The 20,974-nt window shown below is 37.4% G+C and overlaps 1 protein-coding gene across 1 annotated transcript in view; it reads right to left on the bottom strand.

Annotated features, from left to right (window-relative positions):
* Positions 1-20,974, bottom strand: part of Usp47 (ubiquitin specific peptidase 47) — an 84,610-nt gene that overhangs the window by 30,849 nt on the left and 32,787 nt on the right. The window contains exons 4-11 of the mRNA XM_051149218.1: positions 20,813-20,951; positions 18,203-18,299; positions 13,178-13,323; positions 12,002-12,081; positions 9,759-9,908; positions 1,989-2,084; positions 1,744-1,896; positions 295-462 (exon numbers count right to left, since the gene is read on the bottom strand). Coding sequence (XP_051005175.1) covers positions 295-462; positions 1,744-1,896; positions 1,989-2,084; positions 9,759-9,908; positions 12,002-12,081; positions 13,178-13,323; positions 18,203-18,299; positions 20,813-20,951 — 1,029 coding nt within the window. The remainder of the gene's footprint in view (positions 1-294; positions 463-1,743; positions 1,897-1,988; positions 2,085-9,758; positions 9,909-12,001; positions 12,082-13,177; positions 13,324-18,202; positions 18,300-20,812; positions 20,952-20,974) is intronic.

Below are 20,974 nucleotides of genomic sequence, written 5' to 3'. Positions count from 1 at the left end.
AATAATGTAAGTTCAGAAATTACTATATTCTCTTTTTATTTTTGTTTTCAAAGCAAGGTTTCTCTGTGTAGCTGTGGCTGTCCTGGACTCCCTTTGTAGACCTCGAACTCACAGAGATCTACCTGCCTCTGCCTCCTGAGACTGAGATTACAGGTGTGGCCACCATGCCTGGCCTTATTTTCTGTTAATATTCTCTATCTTAATTAAAACGTGCAGGAACTGGAGGTATACCTCTCTGGCAAGCCACTTGCTTAGAATGCTCAACCTAATACGAATAAACTTCATAAAAGATACCTTTTCCAAGCCGGGTTTTGAGATTTTCTCAGTTCCACTACTGCTCTCCAGGCATATTCCTTCATCAACAGCATCATCCGTAGAGAAATCATTGCTCATCTGGTCGCTATGGCAACTGCCTTCATTTTCTGCTCCACTATCAGTGCAACTTTCAGTCTGAGGAGATTTCTAGTAAGACATAATTATCTTAAAATCTTAAGCCAAATAAAGGAAAAGATAATCAAACTTGTACCTATGTTTTCTACGATGCTTACATAGTTTAACATGTTCTGACTAAGAGAAGTATTTGTTTCATTTTAAGTACATTTTTTTTTAAACCCAGATTGTAAATGCTTTCAATGCAATCAGGAGAACATCCAAAAGAATCAAGCAGGATATTATAATTTTTTTATTAATAAAGCTAGAAAACCCTTGGAAGTCAGTGAGTAGAAAGAAACGAGCCTTTCCTGGAGTCATCAAAATCCCATGTTCAAACTATTTAAAGTTTCAAGTTAAAACAAAAAACAAAAGTAAAAAGAGTAATTGACAAAACCTCTTGTATGTTTGTATTTCTAGCTTAATTTAAGAGCTAGCGAATGGTATGTGGGAGTAACAAAGTACCTTAATTCCTGTAAAGAGTATTAGCAAAACAGAAGACATTAAAGCCATATGGTACTTTGTTCATTCACTCACACATATTTGCTCAATGTGTAGTAAAGATCAGAAATCCAGCTGCAACACACAGTTCCAATAATAAAGAGACTATGAAACAAGATTACTGCCTATATTCAAGAGAGGTAAAACTCTTTTGTCTTTTAAAGAGATTATGCTATTCTGACCAAATAAGATACTTAAATGTGCAATGTCAAGAAGTGTTTTAGCCACAGCAATAGTCTTCTCATGCAATACACCACTGAAAAGTGAGGAAGGGGTGGGCTGGGCGGTGGTGGTGCACGTCTTTAATCCCAGCACTCGGGAGGCAGAGGCAGGCAGATCACTGTGAGTTCGAGGCCAGCCTGGTCTACAAAGTGAATTCAGCCCAACCAAGGCTACACAGAGAAACCCTGTCTTGAAAAACCAGGCCCTACATGGTGGCTCACAACTATTGCTAACTCTAGTTTCAGAAGATATAACACACCCTCTTCTGGCCTGTGAGGGCACCAAACACACAAGTGACACAGACATACCTCCAGGCAAAACACCCATATATCTATGTAAAGTAATTTAAAAAAAATTTTAAAAAGCCAAGCATGATGGCATACACTTTTATTCCCAGCACTTGGGAGGCAGAGGCAGGTGGATCACTGTGAGTTCGAGGTCAGCCTGGTCTACAATTAATCGAGTCTAGGACAGCCAAGGCTACACAGAGAAACCCTGTCTCGAAAAAACCAACCAACCAACCAACCAACCAAATAAAAAAGCATAAATGTATAACGAAGAGCCTCACAAGAAAGTGTAATAAATAATTACCTCATCTTCAATATCAATAAATGTGCTCATATCCAGCTCCTCTGGAAACGACATTCGATCATTCAGTTTAATTCTATGCATGGTTGTATAATCAAAATCAAACCTTTTCAACTGTAAGGTCAGCAGATAGGGGAAATGCAAAAACCGAAGGCCCTAAAAAGAAGCAGGTGTGGTTAAGGGAACAATGGATTTAATACTGAGTATCACCCCAGACAATCACATAATAATATTTACACGCTTCTTACCTTACGAGCATCACATTTCTTCTTACAACGTTCACAAAAATATTGATTTGGGCCATCCAAGATCTCTGGTTGAATAAATGCATGCAGTGCTTCTTCCTAGTTAAAAAAAAAGTAATTGCTTTACAATTACTTAAAATAATATTTAATGGCAAAGCCTTAAATATGAAATACTGATGTCACCAAAACTGCTATGAATCGAATGCTTAGAACAGAACTAATTATTATAATAATTATTAAAATTTATAATAAAATTACGCTATTCATTCTTCATAAGAATTCCGCTGGCCAGTATTTTATACCCCAACCATGTCTGGCTAATTTCTTACTGACTTTTATGTTGTGGTGTTTGACTAAATGATACAGAAAGGAAAGCCCTGATCTTTAGAAAGCCCTGCATGTATCTTTGACATGTGTCTATAGGTATCAGCTCAGCCTTCAGTACAGGCAACTGACAACTGTCCTCACTTGATCCATAATTTTAAAACGTGCACAGTCATCATTAATCACTACAGTAACTGCACTAGGTATAACTGAAACCCTTTAGTTACCATGCACTACTATTCTGCTGCCAAAGGCATGCGGGTTCTTGGACTTCACACAGCAGAGCCATGTGGTTTTCTCGTCTCAGTACAGTCTTAGAAGCATGAAGCACAACAAAGAGCTGGTGCATATGAACATTTTAATCACTAGCACTTCAGATTAAAACAATACTCAATGCAATAAACTACCATCAAATTTTATCTGATGGTATCTTTTCTACACACATGGTCTAAGCAGAGCTACCAATAACACATCACATGCAAAGAAAATGATAATTAGCTGGGTGCAGTGGCACACGCCTTTAATCCCAGCACTTGGGGAGGCACAGGCAGGCAGATCTCTGTGAGTTCAAGGACAGCCAAGGCTACACAGAGAAACAAAACCAAACCAGAGAGAAAGAAAGAAAGAAAAGAAAGAGATGGATAACAAGTCACTAAGGCCAAGTGGGTTCAATAGTTTTTCTGTCAAAACAGAACAAATTGTTTCTCAAAAGATAAAGCCCTAAGAAGGGAGGAGAAAGAGTACCAAGTTTGTTTTTAATATATCACTAAGTGTTTCACTGGCAATCATAGGCAAGAATACACGTAGAAAACAATTCTTTTTCTCTCTGAAGCATATTCTAAGAATGAAAAATCCCTTTTAAAACATAAGGAAAAAGAAGCTTAAAAAATTACAGCCTTGGCTTATCACGACTGAAGCCAAATTTGGAAGGCTTCCAAATAGAATTTGAACTAGTAAAAGCAGAATCTAAAATAAGAGTGTACTGGTGTGGATAGCCCTCACTTTTAATCCCAGCACTGGGGAGGCAGAGGCAGGTGGATCTGTCTGAGTTTCAAGATAGCCAGGGCTACACAGTGAAACTCTGTCTCAAAAAATAAAATAAAGGGCTGTGTGGTGGTAGCAGCAGATGCCTTTAATCCTGGCACCTAGCCCTGGGGAGCCAGAGGCAGGTGGATCTGGGAGTTTGAGGCCAGCTGGGTTTACAGAGCTAAGCTAATTCTAGGACAGCCAAGGCTACACAAAGAAACTCTGTCTTGGAAAATCAAAAATAAATAAATATTTAAAAAAATAAGTAAATAAGAGGGAGCAACATTAGGTAACTTAAAAAAATTAGGCTTTGTTAAGCCGAGTCTTAGTCTCAGTTTTTGAGACAGGAACTCTCTCTTATTTAGGCCAGGCTGGCCTCTGATTCCTAAGTGCTAGGGTTAAAGGTATGTACCACATAGCTCTTTCTTTCTTTCTTTTTTTTCTAATATTTTATTAATTTATTCATATTACATCTCAAAGGTTATCCCATCCCTTGTATTCTCCCATTCCTCCCTCCCTCCCATTTTCCCCTTACTCCCCTCTTCTATGACTATGACTGAGGGGGAACTCCTCCCCCTGTATATGCTCATAGGGTATCAAGTCTCTTCTTGGTAGCCTGTTATCCTTCCTCTGAGTGCCACCAGGCCTCCCCATCCAGGGGACATGGTCAAATATGGGGCACCAGAGTTCGGGCTAGATCTGGGTAGGGGTTCGAAGTTTACTGCACGTATTGTCCTTGGCTGGTGCCACAGTTTGAGCAGGACCCCTGGGCCAGATCTGCCTGTCAGAATGTTCTTCTTGTAGGTTCCCAGGATCCTCTGGATCCTTCTATTACCCCATTCTCCCATGCTTCTCTAACCTAAAGTCCCAATAAGATGTTCTCCCCTCTGTCTCACTTTCCTGGTAAGTGAGGACTTTCATGGGACATGCCCCTTGGGCTAGTGTCCAGATATAAGTGAGTATATACCATTTGACTCTGCTTCTGGGTTAGCTCACTAATTATGATCATTTCTAGTTCAATCCATTTGTCCACATATTTAGGGAATTCCTTGTTTTTAATAGCTGAGTAGTATTCCATAGTGTAAATGTACTAGTTTCCCATATAGCTCTTTCTACAGACGTTTTTATGAAATAAATTGAAGCTTAGTGTGTGTGTGTTTTAAAAAATATTTGCCATGCTTGGTATTACGGACTTTCCCCAAACTACAAGTTCAAGTTCACATAGTATATTTTACATCTTAATAGTTGAGTGGAAAATTTATACATAAGAAGTACAGTTACCAAATTTAGGGAATTTAATATTGATAAAGTACTTTTGCCAGTTCATGTTCCTATTATTATTATTATTATTATTATTATTATTATTATTATTATTATTATTATTATTTTGAGACAGGGTTTCTACCTTTTCTGAATTATTTATCTGTGAAAAATTCAGTTGGGCATATTTGTATGAGTCTATTTCTGGGTTTTCTGTCCAATCGTCTCTTTGCCAGTATCACATCACCCTGATGACCGCAGGAATATGAAAAAGGTTTTATTGCTAGGTAGCATTCATTTCAATTTAGGTAGATCTGTCCCTTCCACATTATTCTTTAAAAAAAAAAAAAAAAAAAGTATTTTGGCTATTCTAATACATATATATGCATGCTATTAAAAGTCTGGGCAGCCTTCAGTAAGAACTGCAGTACAACCCTGTGACTTTTAAAGAACTGGTGTCTTTACTATGATGAATTTCCAATCAATGTATTTCTCTATTGAAATACCTTTCCCAGAGTTTTTCTGGTTTTCAGTTAAGGAGTCTAATATATGTGGGGTTTTGTTGTTGGTGGCGGCGGCTTTTCATTTACATTTGCACTTTTTTTCAGGACTAAAAGAAATACTATAATTATCAGATATTCGTTGAAAATACCCTAAAATACAATGACTTTTGAATGTTTACTTTATGGCCTTGTAAAATCAGTTTAGTTTGCCTTGCTATTATCTGCTTGTTTTAAAGCCACCTTCGGACTTTCTATACAATCATAAATGCCCTTGTCCCTCCTACTTAACTGAGTTAGCCAGAACTCACTGAATATAGTGCTGAGAGCAAACCCCCTTCTTAGACAATCTGGACACTAAGGCTCTACAGAACAACCTGGGAAGGATTCTTCTTCTTCTTTTTTTAAAGATTATTTTGAATTCATATTTTGTTCTTAAAATGTTTAGTACAAGTGCCTTGTGAAACAATTCAGACTTGAACATGTTCTTTTCCAAAGCTTTCCAGTTATGAAGTTAAGTAGCTCGCTCGTCACAGGGCTGCCGTGACTGGCACAGTCCGACTGCACTGGTGGGCTGCAGTTTGTGCTCCTCTAACTGTGAGTGGCTTCTTCTCATCCCCAATGCTGGGAAGTTTTATTGTCTCTTTTTCTGTTAGTCTTGCTAGAGGGGTTTTGAAACCTGTCTGTAAAGAACAAGACGCTTTATTGATTACTTCTACTGCCCCCCATTTTCTTCACTGATTCCTATTCTTTTTCCAAAGTATTGTTTTTTTTTTATCATTGCTTTTGCTGAGTTTCTTTTACTTTCCCTTTTCCAAGTTACATAATTAAGATTATTGACTTAAAACTTTTACTTTTTAAAATGAACCATACAGTTTTCTTTTAAAAATTGTGCCATCTGTCTTATATTTGATGTTATAACTTCATTTTCATTCAGATACAAAAGTTCTTACAATTCCTATTGTGGTTTTTCTACTTGACCTATCATTATTTGGATGCTTACTGGTTTTCTCAATGTCCACTCTAACACAATGTAGGTGCTGGTGATGCCGTTCGCTGATTTCCTTTCTTCCTTGTCTTCTGCTGATATCCCCCCTCCCCCATCCCCATCTTTTGCTGTTTTTTTCCTTCCTTCTTTGAGACAGGGTTTCTCTGTGTAACCCTGACTACCCAGGAACTCATTCTGGCTGGCCTAGAACGCACACGATCTGCCCGTCTCTGCTTCCTGAGTGTTAGAATGAAAAGCATTCACTACCATTGCCCAGTCTTTTGTTAATTTTCTAAGTGAATTGTGAAATTAAACAAACAAACAAACAAACAAAACAAGACCGATGACTTTTTGTCTTTAAATGTTATTAGACATTCCTTTGTTAGGTACATGATATGTAAATGTTCTTTCAGCCTTTCTCTTTATCTCTTCCACACAGAATTCCAAGTATTGTTATTTTCCTTTTTTCTTTCTGCTAATGGTATGTATGCCAACTTCACTATGCCAACATTATGTGAGTTAAAAATTTTAAGAGTACTTTCACAGCTCAGGCTTTGGCCTATCTGGACTATATTTCATGGTATTCAATGGATGGGACATTTGGTGTCAATTAGATCTCTATTGAGATGATGGTGGTTGGGTTCTTCTCTAACTTCTTTGTCACTTCTGTCTAGTTGTTTTACCTATCAACTGGAAGAGAACGGTTACTGAAATCTCCAACGATAACTGAAATTTGTTTATACGTCTTTTCTGAAAAAAAAAAAAAAAAAAAAGCAATTTCTTCATACACTTTGCAGCTGTTAGTTGGTGTATATATGTTTAGTATTGTCTTGATGGTATGGAAACATTCTAAAATCTTCCTCATCTGCCTAACGCACAGCCATTCCTGGTTTCTTCTGATGAATATTTGCACGACACATCGTTTTCCATGGTCTCACTGTCAAAGCACATGCACATACATCTAGTTTCCCGTGGACAACACAGTATTAGACTCTGTGTTTTAAAATCTACTATGTTTCTAAGTTGGTATATTTACACAACTTATATGTAATATTATTTTCAGATGTTTGTATGATTTTGGTTATCATTCCTATTTACTTAAACATTAAAAGAGAACTCCACTGATGCACCTGAAGTGTGAGCCCTTTCCCTGTTTTGATGATCATTATCAGGTCTATCAACATCATCCTCTGTCACGTCTAAGAACCCAATCTCCCCACTCCCCTACTTTTTTTGGTTTTTCAAAACAGTGTTTCTTGGTGTAGCCTCGGCTATATGGGACTTACTCTGTAGCCCAGGCTGGCTTTAAACTCAGTGATCCGCCTGCCTCTGCCTCCTGAGTACTGGGATTAAAAGCCTGTACCACCATGCCTGGCTCCAACCTCATCTATGTTTTTATATCCCATTCTATTTATAGTAAAAGTGTCTTAAATACTTCTATTCACATTAGACAGGGGCTCAGTAGTTAAGAGGGCCACCTGTTCTTCTAAAGATCCAGAGTTCAATCCCCAGCAACCACATGGTGGCTCACATCTATAATGAGATCTGGTGCCCTCTCCTGGCTTCAGGTGTACATGCAGGCAGAGCACTGTATACATAATAAAAATACATAAATCTTTAAAAAAAATAATTTTGGTTCAAACATCAAACATAATTTAGAAGACTTGGCAAGGAAGGAAAACCTATTACATTTATCCACATTTTCCTAGATAGACCTTAATTAAGTACAGATCCTTCCATGCTGTGCTCCTCAGAATCCTCATGTGTAACTTGAAATATTAGCAAGTGTGCCACAGAGAAATACAAATAAAATACCTATAACAAATTTCTCTGCTATAAAAATTTCTAGAACACTTAAAATATGTTTTCCAACTTTAAAAAAAAAAAAAAAGGTGCATAGTTCCCAAATTTATTCAACAAAATTTGTCTTGCAAGAGGATCTATTGAGTCTTGTCAAAATGAGTGATGAACAGAACTCATCCTGCAAACTGCAGAGCAGAAAAGTACTTGAACACCACTACAATGAATTAAATAAAGATAAGATATGTAGTATCAGCTGTAACAATTAAAAGATAATTCTACAATGTATTTTTTAAAAACTTTAATTTTAAGAGATTTTAGCATCCATTACTAAGTCTGAAATCATACTAAATATCCTAAGAGGTGATTTAAAATGTTAAAATTAAAAAGATGATTGCAGTTGTTAAATTTGGCTAGCTATTTATTTCATTCATTTTTTTAACCTGGAGAGATGGCTCAAGGGAAAGAGTACATATTGGGCTGCTCACAGCTTTCAGCTGCAGCTCAGGGGCAGCCAATGCCTCTCGCTTCTTCAGGCTCTTGCACACATGGCTGCAGATACATACACCCAAATAAAATAAGTTTTAGAAAAATAACTGAAAAGACTCAACCTACAAGGACCCAGGACTAAACCATACTATTAGTGGTGCTATTTGCGAAGAAAAAAATATGAGCCAACTTTAAAAACACCAACTTCAGCTAATAGCCATGAATATAATAACAAGCGGACAAAATTCTGCTAAAAGCTGTTTTTGGATGGAGTGACAGCTTTGTCAATAAAGCACTTGCCAGGTAAGCACTAGAACCTGTTTGGATCCCCAGCATCCAGATAAAATGCTGGCTGTAATGGTACACACTTGTATCCCAGCCCTGGAGCAGGAGAGACAGGAGGATCCCTGAGGATTGTTAGCTAACCAGCTTAGCCAAATTACTGAGCTCCAGGTTCACTAAGAGACTTTCAAAAATTAAAATCTGGATCATCTTCAGTTCAAAGCCAGCCTGGGCTATCTGAGACTCAGTCTCAAAATCGCTAGCTAGCTACCTACCTACCTACCTAAGATGTTCTAGTTATCTCTAAAGGCTCCATTGGCACATAAACATATTGAATAAATGTTTTTGATTACTAATATTAAGCAGCAACAACTCCTATGACTCTCTTTTGTCTGAGTAAAAATACATATATATCAATGAAAATGAATAAGACTATATATATATATATATATATGTATATTGATTAAAATATGGGTGTCAGGAGGAGAAAGATGGGCTATCTTCTTTAGGCAAGCTCCCAATCAGACACTGCATACGAACAATAAGGCATTATCCTTCTGATTTCCGTTACCTGTGCTTATATAATGCTTGCTTTGTTTTAGAGACATGGAGGGACATGGAGAGTCTTCCACAGTGTCCAGGCCAGCCATATACACACTTACGATCATCCTGCCTCAGCCTGGTGAGTGCTGAGATTATAGCCTCCTATCAATGTACTTTGTAATTAAGTACTCAGATTAGGGATACTTCTTATAAGACCTAGAGGTTATTTTCCCAGTTTCAAAACATTTATAGAACAAATGACTTCTCTATGTCAAAAAAGGGTAGAGCTAAAATACCATTTATAAAATAGATTGTTAGAGATAAAAAATAAAGGTGAAATAATCCAATCCCTATGGGAGGTACCTGTCTTCATTCTGTTCATCTTCCTCATCTGCATGCACTGAAGGGTCAAAACTCTTCTAGATTTTTCTATGTAAAGTGCAGAAATGACTAACAACCAGAGGTCTATCTTAGAATGATATCACCAAATAAGAAGTTATACTACTGGGCTACTGTGTACTCTGTGTAAAAGTATCAAGCAGTCAGTTGGAAAGTACATACCACACTAGCAAACGCTTGGCTGGACCCATAAGGTCGGATGACCAGTGGAATATCAAGATATGTGTCAACTCTCCAGCCTTCATAACCGCATTCCAGACACCTTACATAGTCTTTCAGCTTGCCTTGATACAGCTCGTTTATAAGATCAGCCTAAAAATAACATGAACATTTTAAAAAAATGTACCTTGTTATAAGCAATTTTAAGTTATATTCAATCCTTGCTTTTTAGAAGAAACAAAAAAAAATGATACTGATTTTTACTATTAAAGTTTTATAAAGCCAATATAAGACATCTAAAATTTTAGGGAATAAAATTCACACTTGAAAAAAATCACCTGAAAAAATGAATAAAATCAGATTATTCCTAATTAAAAACCTTATGTAATTAATTATTTCAATACCCCAAATCAATAAAACTCTCAAGTAGTAAAACAGACTGTGATGACGTCAGTTATCATTCACTCTGTTCTTTTTCCTTAGACTGTATCCTCGTCCACACTTCAGGCACATTGTTAGAGCGGAGGAGCTGTCTGTGCTTTGACTGCTTTACATAAACACCACTAGTCTCACAGTACATTCTGACTTATAAAGTTCCACTGCTAACCTGGGCAAACAAAAACTTAAAATTTAATAATAAACATACAACAGTTTAAAGAATTTAAGGTACAAGTATTCAAACAATATATTAAAATTAATCACCCTCAAAATATCTTCATCTAAAAGACTGTATCTCTCACTTATTTCCCAAATAGACAAATGGGGCTCGTCAGACTCAAAGTAGGCAGGTAATTCCCTAAGTAACGACATCTCACCGCAAGATCCTTGTACCAAACTTTAGGAAGTCAGTAGGGATGCCCCAGCTGACCTTAATGAAGTGCTGACTGACTCACAGAAAGGGTTGTAACAAGGAGGAAAGGTAACTTCAGATCTATGAAGAAAAAACAGCCCTGTATACCATCTATATACAATGACTCAATCCTATAGGATTATGCAGAGAAATCACCACGTTGTTTAAATGGTTTCATCATTTCTCAAGGAAAAAACAGGTCAGAAAGAAAGCATACTTAAGTTTCCTTCTTTATAAATTCACATCTTTTGAAATGTCCAGACCGGATCTACACACTTTCAGACTGGATCCACCAGTGCTGCCTAATCTAATATAACTGACTTAATGGATCCTTTTTCATTTTCCTGCTCTAGTCAGGTCTTCTGCATCTAGGACTTTAAAAAAAAAAAAAAAAAAAAAAAAAAAAGAAAAAAAAAAGTCATGGGGGGGCAGGATGCAAATCAACAAATAGTTATAAAACAATACTTTTTCTATTTATAAATTCTTTTATATTTTTCTATTCGTCTTTTGAAAAGCTCGGGTATAGACTTCTAAACCTGATTGCATAATGCATGAATGGGTTTCCACCTAGTATTTAAAAGAGTCTCTTCCAGGCCACCATGACATTCCAATCAGAGATCAGGTCCTCTAGCTGCTCCTCAGCCTGCACTCTCATCCACAAGTGGCCTATGGAGCCACTTGGTGAGTTAGGTCAGATAAATAAGGACCCTAAATGTCAAAGCATATGACTACACTTGACTGGTCAAAACGAAGACCAAGCTTGATGAATACACTTTATAATGTGGTATAGACTATCATTTTTTTTTAAATGAAGAAACTACTCAAAATTACACCTCCCCCATAATAAACCATTTGAGTGCAAAAAGACCTTCTTGCTCATAGAGACCAAATTCCTTATATTGATGATGAATGCGCTGTCAAGTTTTATGTCAACTTGACACAAGAGTTACCAGAGAGGAAGGAGCCTCAATTGAGAAATGCCTCCATCTAGCTGTAGAGCCCAGCCCATGAGTGGTGCTGTCCCTGGCTAGTGAACCTGGGTCCTATAAGAAAGCTTGCTGAGCAAGCCAGTGAGGGGCACCCCTCCATGGACTCTGCCCTTTTGAGTTTCTGTCCTAACTTCCTTCAATGATAGACTATGATGTGATAGCTTTGGGTCATGGTATTTCACCTCAGCAAGAAAAATCCTAAGTAGGACAATGAGGAAGCCAAGATCTGGGGTGGTTTAATGAAGACACTTAGGACTCAGTCAACTGCAGAAGAGAGCCTAGTCAATTATTTCCAAATATAGCAGACTGATGTCCAAGTCTTAAAACATTCCAAGGGAATAAAAGCCATTTTAAGATACTAACTGCCTTCTTAAAACATAGTCCCCTCAGCTTGAGAGAGAATTTACCTGTTCTGTTTGCTTCCATTTCTGTTCCAAAGCATCAAACATAACACGGCACAGTTCTTGTACGTCATGCTGTTGCCAAGCTATTTAATATAAAATTTAATTAAAAACAGTATCAGACAGCATACATTGTGTTACTGTTTCAACATAAATAGAAACATGGACAAGTCTACTTTAAGAAGTCTCAAAGAGCCAGGCATGGTGGTGCACACCTTTAATCTTAGCACTTGGGAGGTAGAGGCAGGTGGATCACTGTGAGTTCGAGGCCAGCCTGGTCTACAAATCGAGTCTAGGACAGCCAAGATAATATAGAGAAACCCTGTCTCAAAAAAAACAAAAAACAACAACAACAAAACAAACAAAAAAAGAAGTCTTAAAGAACATAGGAAGACATATTACAGCCATGAAAGGATAGTCACAGGGAAATAATCAACCCAGGGTTGTATAAGTAGCAGTAGCTTTTTGGTACTGGAATACTTGTTAGTTTTCATTGAAAAGAAATAATGTCTGCATGAAGACACTTCTCTCTGTATCACTGAAACCAACCTAAATGGGGAGCTATGAAGTCCAGTCCTAACAGATGTATCTACAACATGTTTGTAGTAACAATTAATGAGAAAAAAAAGAAGCTGACAAGGTTTCTCTATGTAGCCCTGGCTGTCCTGGAACTTGCTCTATAGATCAGGCTGGTTTCAAACTCACAGAGATCCACCTGCCTCTGAGTTCCTAGTGTTGGGATTAAAGGTGTGTGCTGCCAGTGACTGGCTAAGAGGCCACACATTTTTAAAGAAAGCAAGGAGAGGTAGATATGAGGGCTTGGAGGGAGGAAAGAGAATAGAAAAATGATGTAATTACATTATAATCTCAAAAAAAAAAAAAAAAAAAAAAAAAGAAAAGAAAAAAGTTTTTAAATTTACAAAAAAAATTACTTTTTAATTAAACTTTATTTCAGTATCTTTATCATGTCAAAACAAAAAAGCAGTATGCTTGTACAAATATTAATTGGTTAAAACTTATCTCTCAGACCTTAAGTAATTTAAAATACATTAACATCCAGACAAAAAACAAGGAGATGTTTTGGGTAAAGATAGTTAAGTTATTCATGTGTCACACATGTGTGATGCTGTGGTATGGAAGTCTCTCAACACTAGAAGCCATTATCGTTAAGAGAGTTCTTACCCTCACTGCTATCCCATCCAAAGCTCCTTGTAACATCTGTGGTCTCAATCGCTCTCTTTTTGCTGGTTTGTAACAAAACAAAAAGCCTTTGAAGCTGGTATGGGATGCTTGTCACAGGATCTTCTTCAGATTCTTCAAACTCCCACCTACGAGGATGAAATCATGTCAAGTACATAAAATGATTTCAGTCTGTAAAACATGGTCAATGTCAAAATCATCACATAAAATCTTCATTCTAGGCAATACACAGAATTTGGATAGTAAGTAAAACTAGTACTATCGAATCAAACAGTCTTTTTCTAACTTACAAATTCAAAACAAAACAAAATGCATAAAGAAGCTCTAGTCTCAAGAATAAAAAGCAAAGCTCACTTAAATGTAAAGAGTCAGAGTTGAATCTGACTAAAACTTTGTCCTAATAAGTAATTCACAAAAAATGCAGACTCTGTGATGACAGAACATTAAAACCCAAGCCGGACAAAACATAAGACAAATAACACTGGCTTTTAATAGATAATATTTTTAGGGAATTACAAAGAAGAACAGAAGGAGTTAAAAACAGATTAAATCAATTAAGAATCATACTGAATCAGCGATTATGAATACTGACTACTCTTCCAGAGGACCCAGGATGAACTCCCAGTACTCACATGGCAGCTCACAACTGTCTTTAACTCCAGGATCCAACACCCTCACACAGACATACATGCAAGCAAAAACCACTAATACAGGATTAGAGAGATGGCTCAGAGATTAAGAGCACTGACTGTTCTTCCAGAGGTCCCGAATTCAATTCCCAGCAACCACATGGTGGCTCTCAACCATCTATAAAGAGATTTGGTACCTTCTTCTGGTGTGCAGATATGCATGCAGGCAGAGCACTGCATACATACTAAATAAATTTTTTAATTAAAAAAAAAAAAACCACTAATACACATAAAATAAAAATAAATTTTAAAAAAAGAATCATACTGATCAGTTACGATGTATGAGACTTGTTTGGGTATGACTTAAACAAATGGTTAAAAAAGTTATGTGGCTATCACAGGAACTCGAATACTGAACTATTATATACAGATGAAATGGAGCTGTGCCTGCCATATCATTGGGATGGAAGCTTAAAAAATACAACAGTGGTTCTCAACCTTCCTGATGCTGCGACCCTTTTATAAAGTTCCTCATGTATAAATTAAATTATTTTTATTGCTACTTCATAAATTTAACTTTACTACTGTTATAAATCATAGTGTAAATATCTGATATGCGACCCCTGTGAAATGGTGTCGACCCCCCTGCTCCCACCAGGCTCACAGCCTGCAGGCTGAGAACCGCTGATATATAAAGACTAGATGACCAATTAGTGCCATTCAAAATCAGGTAATGAGAGCAGATGGGCTGATGGCACTATCTCCTCATTTTTAAATGTTTCAAATATTCAACTATAAAACATTTTAAAAAAGTTATTAATGGGGCTGGAGAGATGGTTCAGTGGGTAAGAGCATTGGCTGTTATTCCAGAGGACCATGGCTGAATTCCCAGCACTCACATGGCAGCTCACAACTATTTGTAACTAAATTCCAGGGGATTTGGTGCCCTCACACATATACACATGTAGGCTAAACACCAATGCACATAAAAACATAAAAAAATTAAAAAGCTATTAAGTGAATAAAACAATTCCAGTAGAATTTTTATTTTCACATATTTGTAAGTGATCACTTAGCCTTAGCTACAAAGACTGCCTCAACAGGTGAATTCTCAGATTTAAAAAAAACAAAAAGCAAAAACTTAGGATCAGATGGCAGAGAAAAGACTTGGTAACCACAAATGGTTAAAACAGGCGGTTCTCCCCCCACCCCCAAGACAGGGTTTCTCTGTGTAGCCTTGGCTGTCCTAGACTTGATTTGTAGACCAGGCTGTTCTGGAACTCACAGAGATCCACCTGCCTCTGCCTCCTTGAGTGCTGGGATTACAGGTGTGCACCACTGCACCAGGATACACAGGTGGTTCTTTTTTTTTTTTTTTTTTAAGATTTATTCATTTGTTGTGTATACAGATTTCATTATAGATGGTTGTGAGCCACCATGTGGTTGCTGGGAGTTGAACTCATGACCTTTGGAAGACTAGTCAGGGCTCTTACCCTCTGAGCCATCTCTCCAGCCCCAACACAGGTGGTTCTTAAGGGGATTCTGTATCTAATAAAACAAATTGCTAAGTGCCAAACATTAATACTATTAATGGTAACGCTAGGATCACTCCACTACTCTTAATTTCCTTTTCAGTTTAAAAGGAAGCATGACTATTAATTTTCTATGTTCCAGTTTACAAATAGTGTTGGTTTGATTCCACCCCTCTGTTAAGCATTCAATTTTTCTTATTTTAGGACTGTGGCCCTTTGCCTTTCCCCATGAGCAAGGCCTTCAGCCTCTAATTCACCTTCTTTCTGGCCCATCTGAGATCACATGTGCTTCCCTTCCCCGCCTCTATACTGTCAACAGCTCTATTAGCTATCTTCTTGGAATGTTCTTAGAATTGACATTATAGGATCTCAAATTTCTGCTACAATCTTAGAGGCTGTTAATTTTATTGGGGCTTGCAATTTTACCAATTACCCATAGTTAGACACTTTGTTGGCACATTAAATTCTTCCTATTCTCTTACTACTAAAAAGGAAGGTTGCCAGTAAGTCATGTCAGTTTTCACTCAGAAATACCATTACTACCCACAATCACCATTCTGACCTCATGCTAAATGACAGGCCCCCCAAGGATCTCATCACTCTTCCAACCTGCACTATGTTAGCTTTCCTAACAATTTATATAATGTACCACAAGCTGCAAGTCAACAACGAAGAGTCTATGTGGGCCACTACATGAAGGATGAATGTCCAACTTCAATTTTCACTGTGGTGCTGCTCTGTGCAGTCCAGGGCAGGCCCCAGGTCTACACTCAGACATCAGCGCTCTCAGGCTCGGTTCAGCTACCTGCTGTATGTAAACTCCCATCTGAACCTGCATTTTAACTCCCACCCTTCTCAACAGTGGATTTCCCAGGCTCCCAAACACTGCTGTACTTACAGTTCTCAGGCTCCCATGAAGGCTGCTCTCATGGCTGTTTCCCTTCCTCACCATCTAAAGCTGTGACCCAGCTCAACCTTTCCTCCAAAAGTTACTCTCTCTACTTTGAGTTATTACCTTCCTGGCATACTGGGCTGGTACAAACTCTCCATGGAAGCTCTGAAGGGAGAACTCCATCTCATTAACACTCAACTCTGTGTCTAATAGAACTCATGATATTCAGCCAGTGTCCAAGGAATGCTTTCTACCCTGATGGCCTTGGGGCAGCACCCTGGGGTGCTCTTTTTTGCTACAGAGCTGTAAAACTTGCAGGCCACCTTCAGAGTTTAAAAGCACACAGTTAAACAAGCACCTAAGATACCAGGCAAAATTTGATGCAGCAGGCAATCATCTTGGAGTACTTAAGCCTTCCAGCAGGTTCTAGCCTATCCCTTAACTTTGCTTTCCTATGTGCTGACAGTTGTGCACATCTAGGGGCCTCTACAACCCACTCTATTCACAGCCAATAGCTATAGGACAGGAACAACAGAGATTGGATTCTGCCACCTACAGCATGACGTCAGCATTGTCTATATTTTTTTGTAACTGCTTTAACCAAATGGGGATAACAACCGTAGGTCATTCACAGCTATTGTTAGAATTGGATGAGTATATAAAAGTGTTCCCAACAGTCCTGACACATTATTTAGGGAGCATTAACTACCATTCACTATGACTTCTAGAAGTTTCCTTATCTATAATGTCTTCTTTCTTGTCAACCTTGCCAAAACCTACCTACTAATGACTTATTTCAAGTCCTATCCATTTCACTAAGTCATTCATTTCTCCATGCTTCATTAGTATCTTTCCTCAGCTCTCATGGCATTCTGACCCCAAATGTTACTTAAATAAATTATTAGTTATTTTAGACAGATAAGCAAATTACTTGAAAACAAAGATCTTAACTTTTCTTCCTCTCTAATCCTCCCAAGAGCCTAAAATATAATTATTGTCAGGCAAAAAATAATAATGAATTAAACATGTCTGCTTCTACAAGCAAATACAGAGAAAAAGCTTACAAGTGAATGTATGGGTGAGAGCATGCATGAGCAATAAACTAATAACATTACAACTTTATAAAGAATTTAAATACATACTTATACCATTTCAAAGGTGCCCACTCAAAAGGAACAAGAAAAAGAAAAAGAATCAATTTAATCATACTTTAAAAGGTTTGTGATAGCACAAACCTTTAATCTCAGCACTCAGGAGGATGTCTGAGCTCAAGGTCAGCCTGGTCTACAGAGTGAGTCTGTGACAGCCAGGTCTACACAGAGAAAGAGAGAGGGACCACACATACATACACACACACACACACACACACACACACACACACACACACACGGAGGGAGGGGGAGGAAGGGAGGAGGGAGGGAGGGAAGAAAAGAAAGGAAGAAAAGCAAGAAAAGAAAGGAAGGAAGGAAGGAAGGATTCATAAAACTTAATGGCTGAGTTTAGAGTTTACTAGACATGGACTTCTTCCAAAAAACATTTTAAAGTATCTGATGTAGTCTTAGAAACACGCATGCACATTTAGACAAACAAGCTATGTTGTATTTTCATTAGAGTTTTTGTAAGTCCAAAAAATAACACTTTATTCTTAAACTAAGGAGGGTGAAAAAAAATCAATGTATAGGTTACACGTCTGGATTCCCTCAAAATGAGACCCACCTCTCTCTATAAAGGTGACACAGCTGTGAAGGGAGATGCTCACCAGCTTACTTCTTCCCTAGCCAGTGATTCTGACTCTCCCTCCCCGTGGCTTTCACGTGTCAGCCTTTCAGAAGACCCTTGTCCATAAGGAAGTTAGCTTATAAAACTCTTAGAAGGCAATTTTAATGTTATTATTTAAAAACCATACTTTTATTCTTTTACTTACGAAACATTTTTTTTTTTTTTAAATACTCACTTATATAATGCATTCCTAAATTCAGGAGTCATAAAAAGTGTTTGCAAAAGGCTATTCAAATAGCATGTCATCGCCTGGTTTACTAATCCCACATAACCTTTAAAGAGAAAATACAAATACAGACAAATCAGCATTTGGGCTAAAAGACTACAGGAAAAAAAAAAAAAGAAAAGAAAAAAATTAATACATAACAGAGGGTAAGACTGCTTAGTTGGAAATTAATTTTTTTTCAATGCCACTAAGAAAGTTCTCTTCTGCAGCATGCATTTAGGTGGACTTTGTTTCTCAGAAAAAGTCAGGATACTTTGTTACTAAGATAGAAACAGATATCACATGTATTTAACAAGATATTAAGAGTAACACATTTACTAGACTATGTTTTATTGGAGTGCATAGAATCTTATTCCCTAAATCTAAACACCAATAATTACGATGAAAATATATAAGCATTTTCACTTTAAACATCATCTATAACAGAGGAAGACTCAACTAAATCATTGCCCCTGTCATCAGCCCTGTGAATCAAATCATATCAAGAAATAACAGCAGAGAAAGAACTCAGGTGCCTATGCCTGGTTTTTTTTTTTTTCCTTCGAGACAGGATTTCTCTATGTTAGCCTTGGTTGTCCTGGACTTGCTTTGTAGACCAGGCTAGCCTTGATCTCATAGCGATCGACCTGCCTCTGCCTCCCAACTGCTGGGATTAAAGGCGTGCGCCACCACCGCCCGGCCACTTATGCATTTTCTTAAAAGCACTCTATCAAAGGGAAAGACAAAAATGAGCAAAATAACTAAAAGTGGTTAATACAGAGTACTAGCAATGATTTTTAATTTTACAGTATGACAAATGACATGTTTTATTTGCACAAAGAAGTAACAAACACTCTAAGAGCCATTATCTTAATTTCAATGAATTTACAGGATAGGGAGTTGGACATAATACACAGCATTCTATAAATGCTTCACATAAAGGACTTAGTTGTCAGAACGAATAGCAAACTATCTCAAGAATGTTGACTTGTTCAATCTGGAACATTCTCAAAGTATTCCAACAATCTCAGAACAATCTTCATAGTACTTATTTAAAACAAAATGAAAAACTTTCCAGCCCTACTCAGGACAGTTCCACTAGCATTTTGGAAAGTAAATATTCAATCTACATTTAAAACAATCACCCTACATGACTTTTGAAGCGATAAATCCTTGTGATTTTATAAGCAATTTTACTATGTGCTATAATTTGAAATGCTTCTGTATTCTCTTTTATCCTGGGTGGTATGTAACCAAACTCCACTGACAAGATGTTATAAACCAAAGACCACAGCTTCTCTTGCTATTTCCAGAACAAATAAACTTTACAATGATTAGCTATGAGAAAATCATCCTAAGTTCTAATTACAAACTATAGTAAATATCACACATCATAATAAAACAAAGTCTGGAATGTAACTCTATGGCTTTCCTGTTATCTGAGATAACTGCTTAATGTAGTATTTAAAATATTTCTCGAATTTTTAAAAGGAAAGATTCTAAAGACACACTTAACATTAACTAGTTGCAGAAAAGACTTTTCTGTACTTGCTTCTATTTCAACATGGAAAAACACAACTTAATGGAAACAGTCTGTTGTAAGATGACAAGTATCTAGAATATATTCATAAGCTAATTAACCAATCTTATACATATGAATGAAACCTTCATATAAAGCCAGCCTAGCAAGCTGAAAAAAATTTTTTTAAAAAAATAATCTAGGGCTGGAGAGAGGGCTCAGCAATTGAGAGTATTGGCTGTTCTTCTAGAGGACCCATATGGCAGCTCATAACTGTCTTTACTCCAGTCCCAAGAGATCAGACACCCTCTTCTGCCCTCAGTCGGTAATGCATGCACATTTGTACAGATACACATGCAAGCTAAATACCTGTACATATTAAACAAACAATAAAAACTTAAAAAAAAGATTTATTTCTTTTTATTTTATGTGTATGTGTGTTTTGAATGCACATGTATGTACGTATGCATACCATATGTGTGTCTGTGGGGGTCAGATGAAGGCAGCAGATCTTCTGGATGGAGTCATGGATGGTTGTGAGCCCTATGTGGGTGCTGAGAACTAGCCCTGGGTCTTCTTCCAGGGCAACAAGTACTCTTAGCCACTGAGTCATCTCTCTAGTCCTAATAATAACATTTAAGTGACCTAATTTATTTCAAACATAACATTCAAACTGAAATATACAATAGCCCAATTAAAAATAAGCAGACCTATAGAAGCATAATCCTCACAGTCCACCTTAATGTAAAAAAGAAAAGATTTCATTTCCAAGGAAGTTGACTTCAAAACTGTCAGAGTGCACTCTAGAGGGAAAGTTACCAAAATACTTTTCTTCAGAACACATTATCCAGTATCTTTCAGTTTGTAGATAAGGGTGGCAACAATAAAGACAGCAAGCAGCAGAGGGAAGAAACCGTACACAGCCCAGCAGTAACAACTCTGCTGCTGCTGGCCAGTCATCTTGCTCTGGATCTCAGTTGCTACTGAGGAAATGAAATTCAACTAACCCTTAACTTGCTGAGATTATATCTATATGGAAAACAACAATACATAAGTCTTACCAGTTTCTGACTTGTTCAAAATGGATGAATAGGAGTAGCTTTGGCTAACATAATCACTGGTAGAGGCCACAGACCCTTCCCTTGGAAGTGGACCTATAAACCGGTCATGCACACTGTCGTCCACATTACTGGAGTCCTCCTAAAATGCAGCATAACCAGAAT

The sequence above is a fragment of the Acomys russatus genome, chromosome 7 (assembly GCF_903995435.1).
Source record: "Acomys russatus chromosome 7, mAcoRus1.1, whole genome shotgun sequence".
Lineage (NCBI taxonomy): Eukaryota > Metazoa > Chordata > Mammalia > Rodentia > Muridae > Acomys > Acomys russatus.
This window is presented reverse-complemented; position numbering and strand designations above follow the sequence as displayed.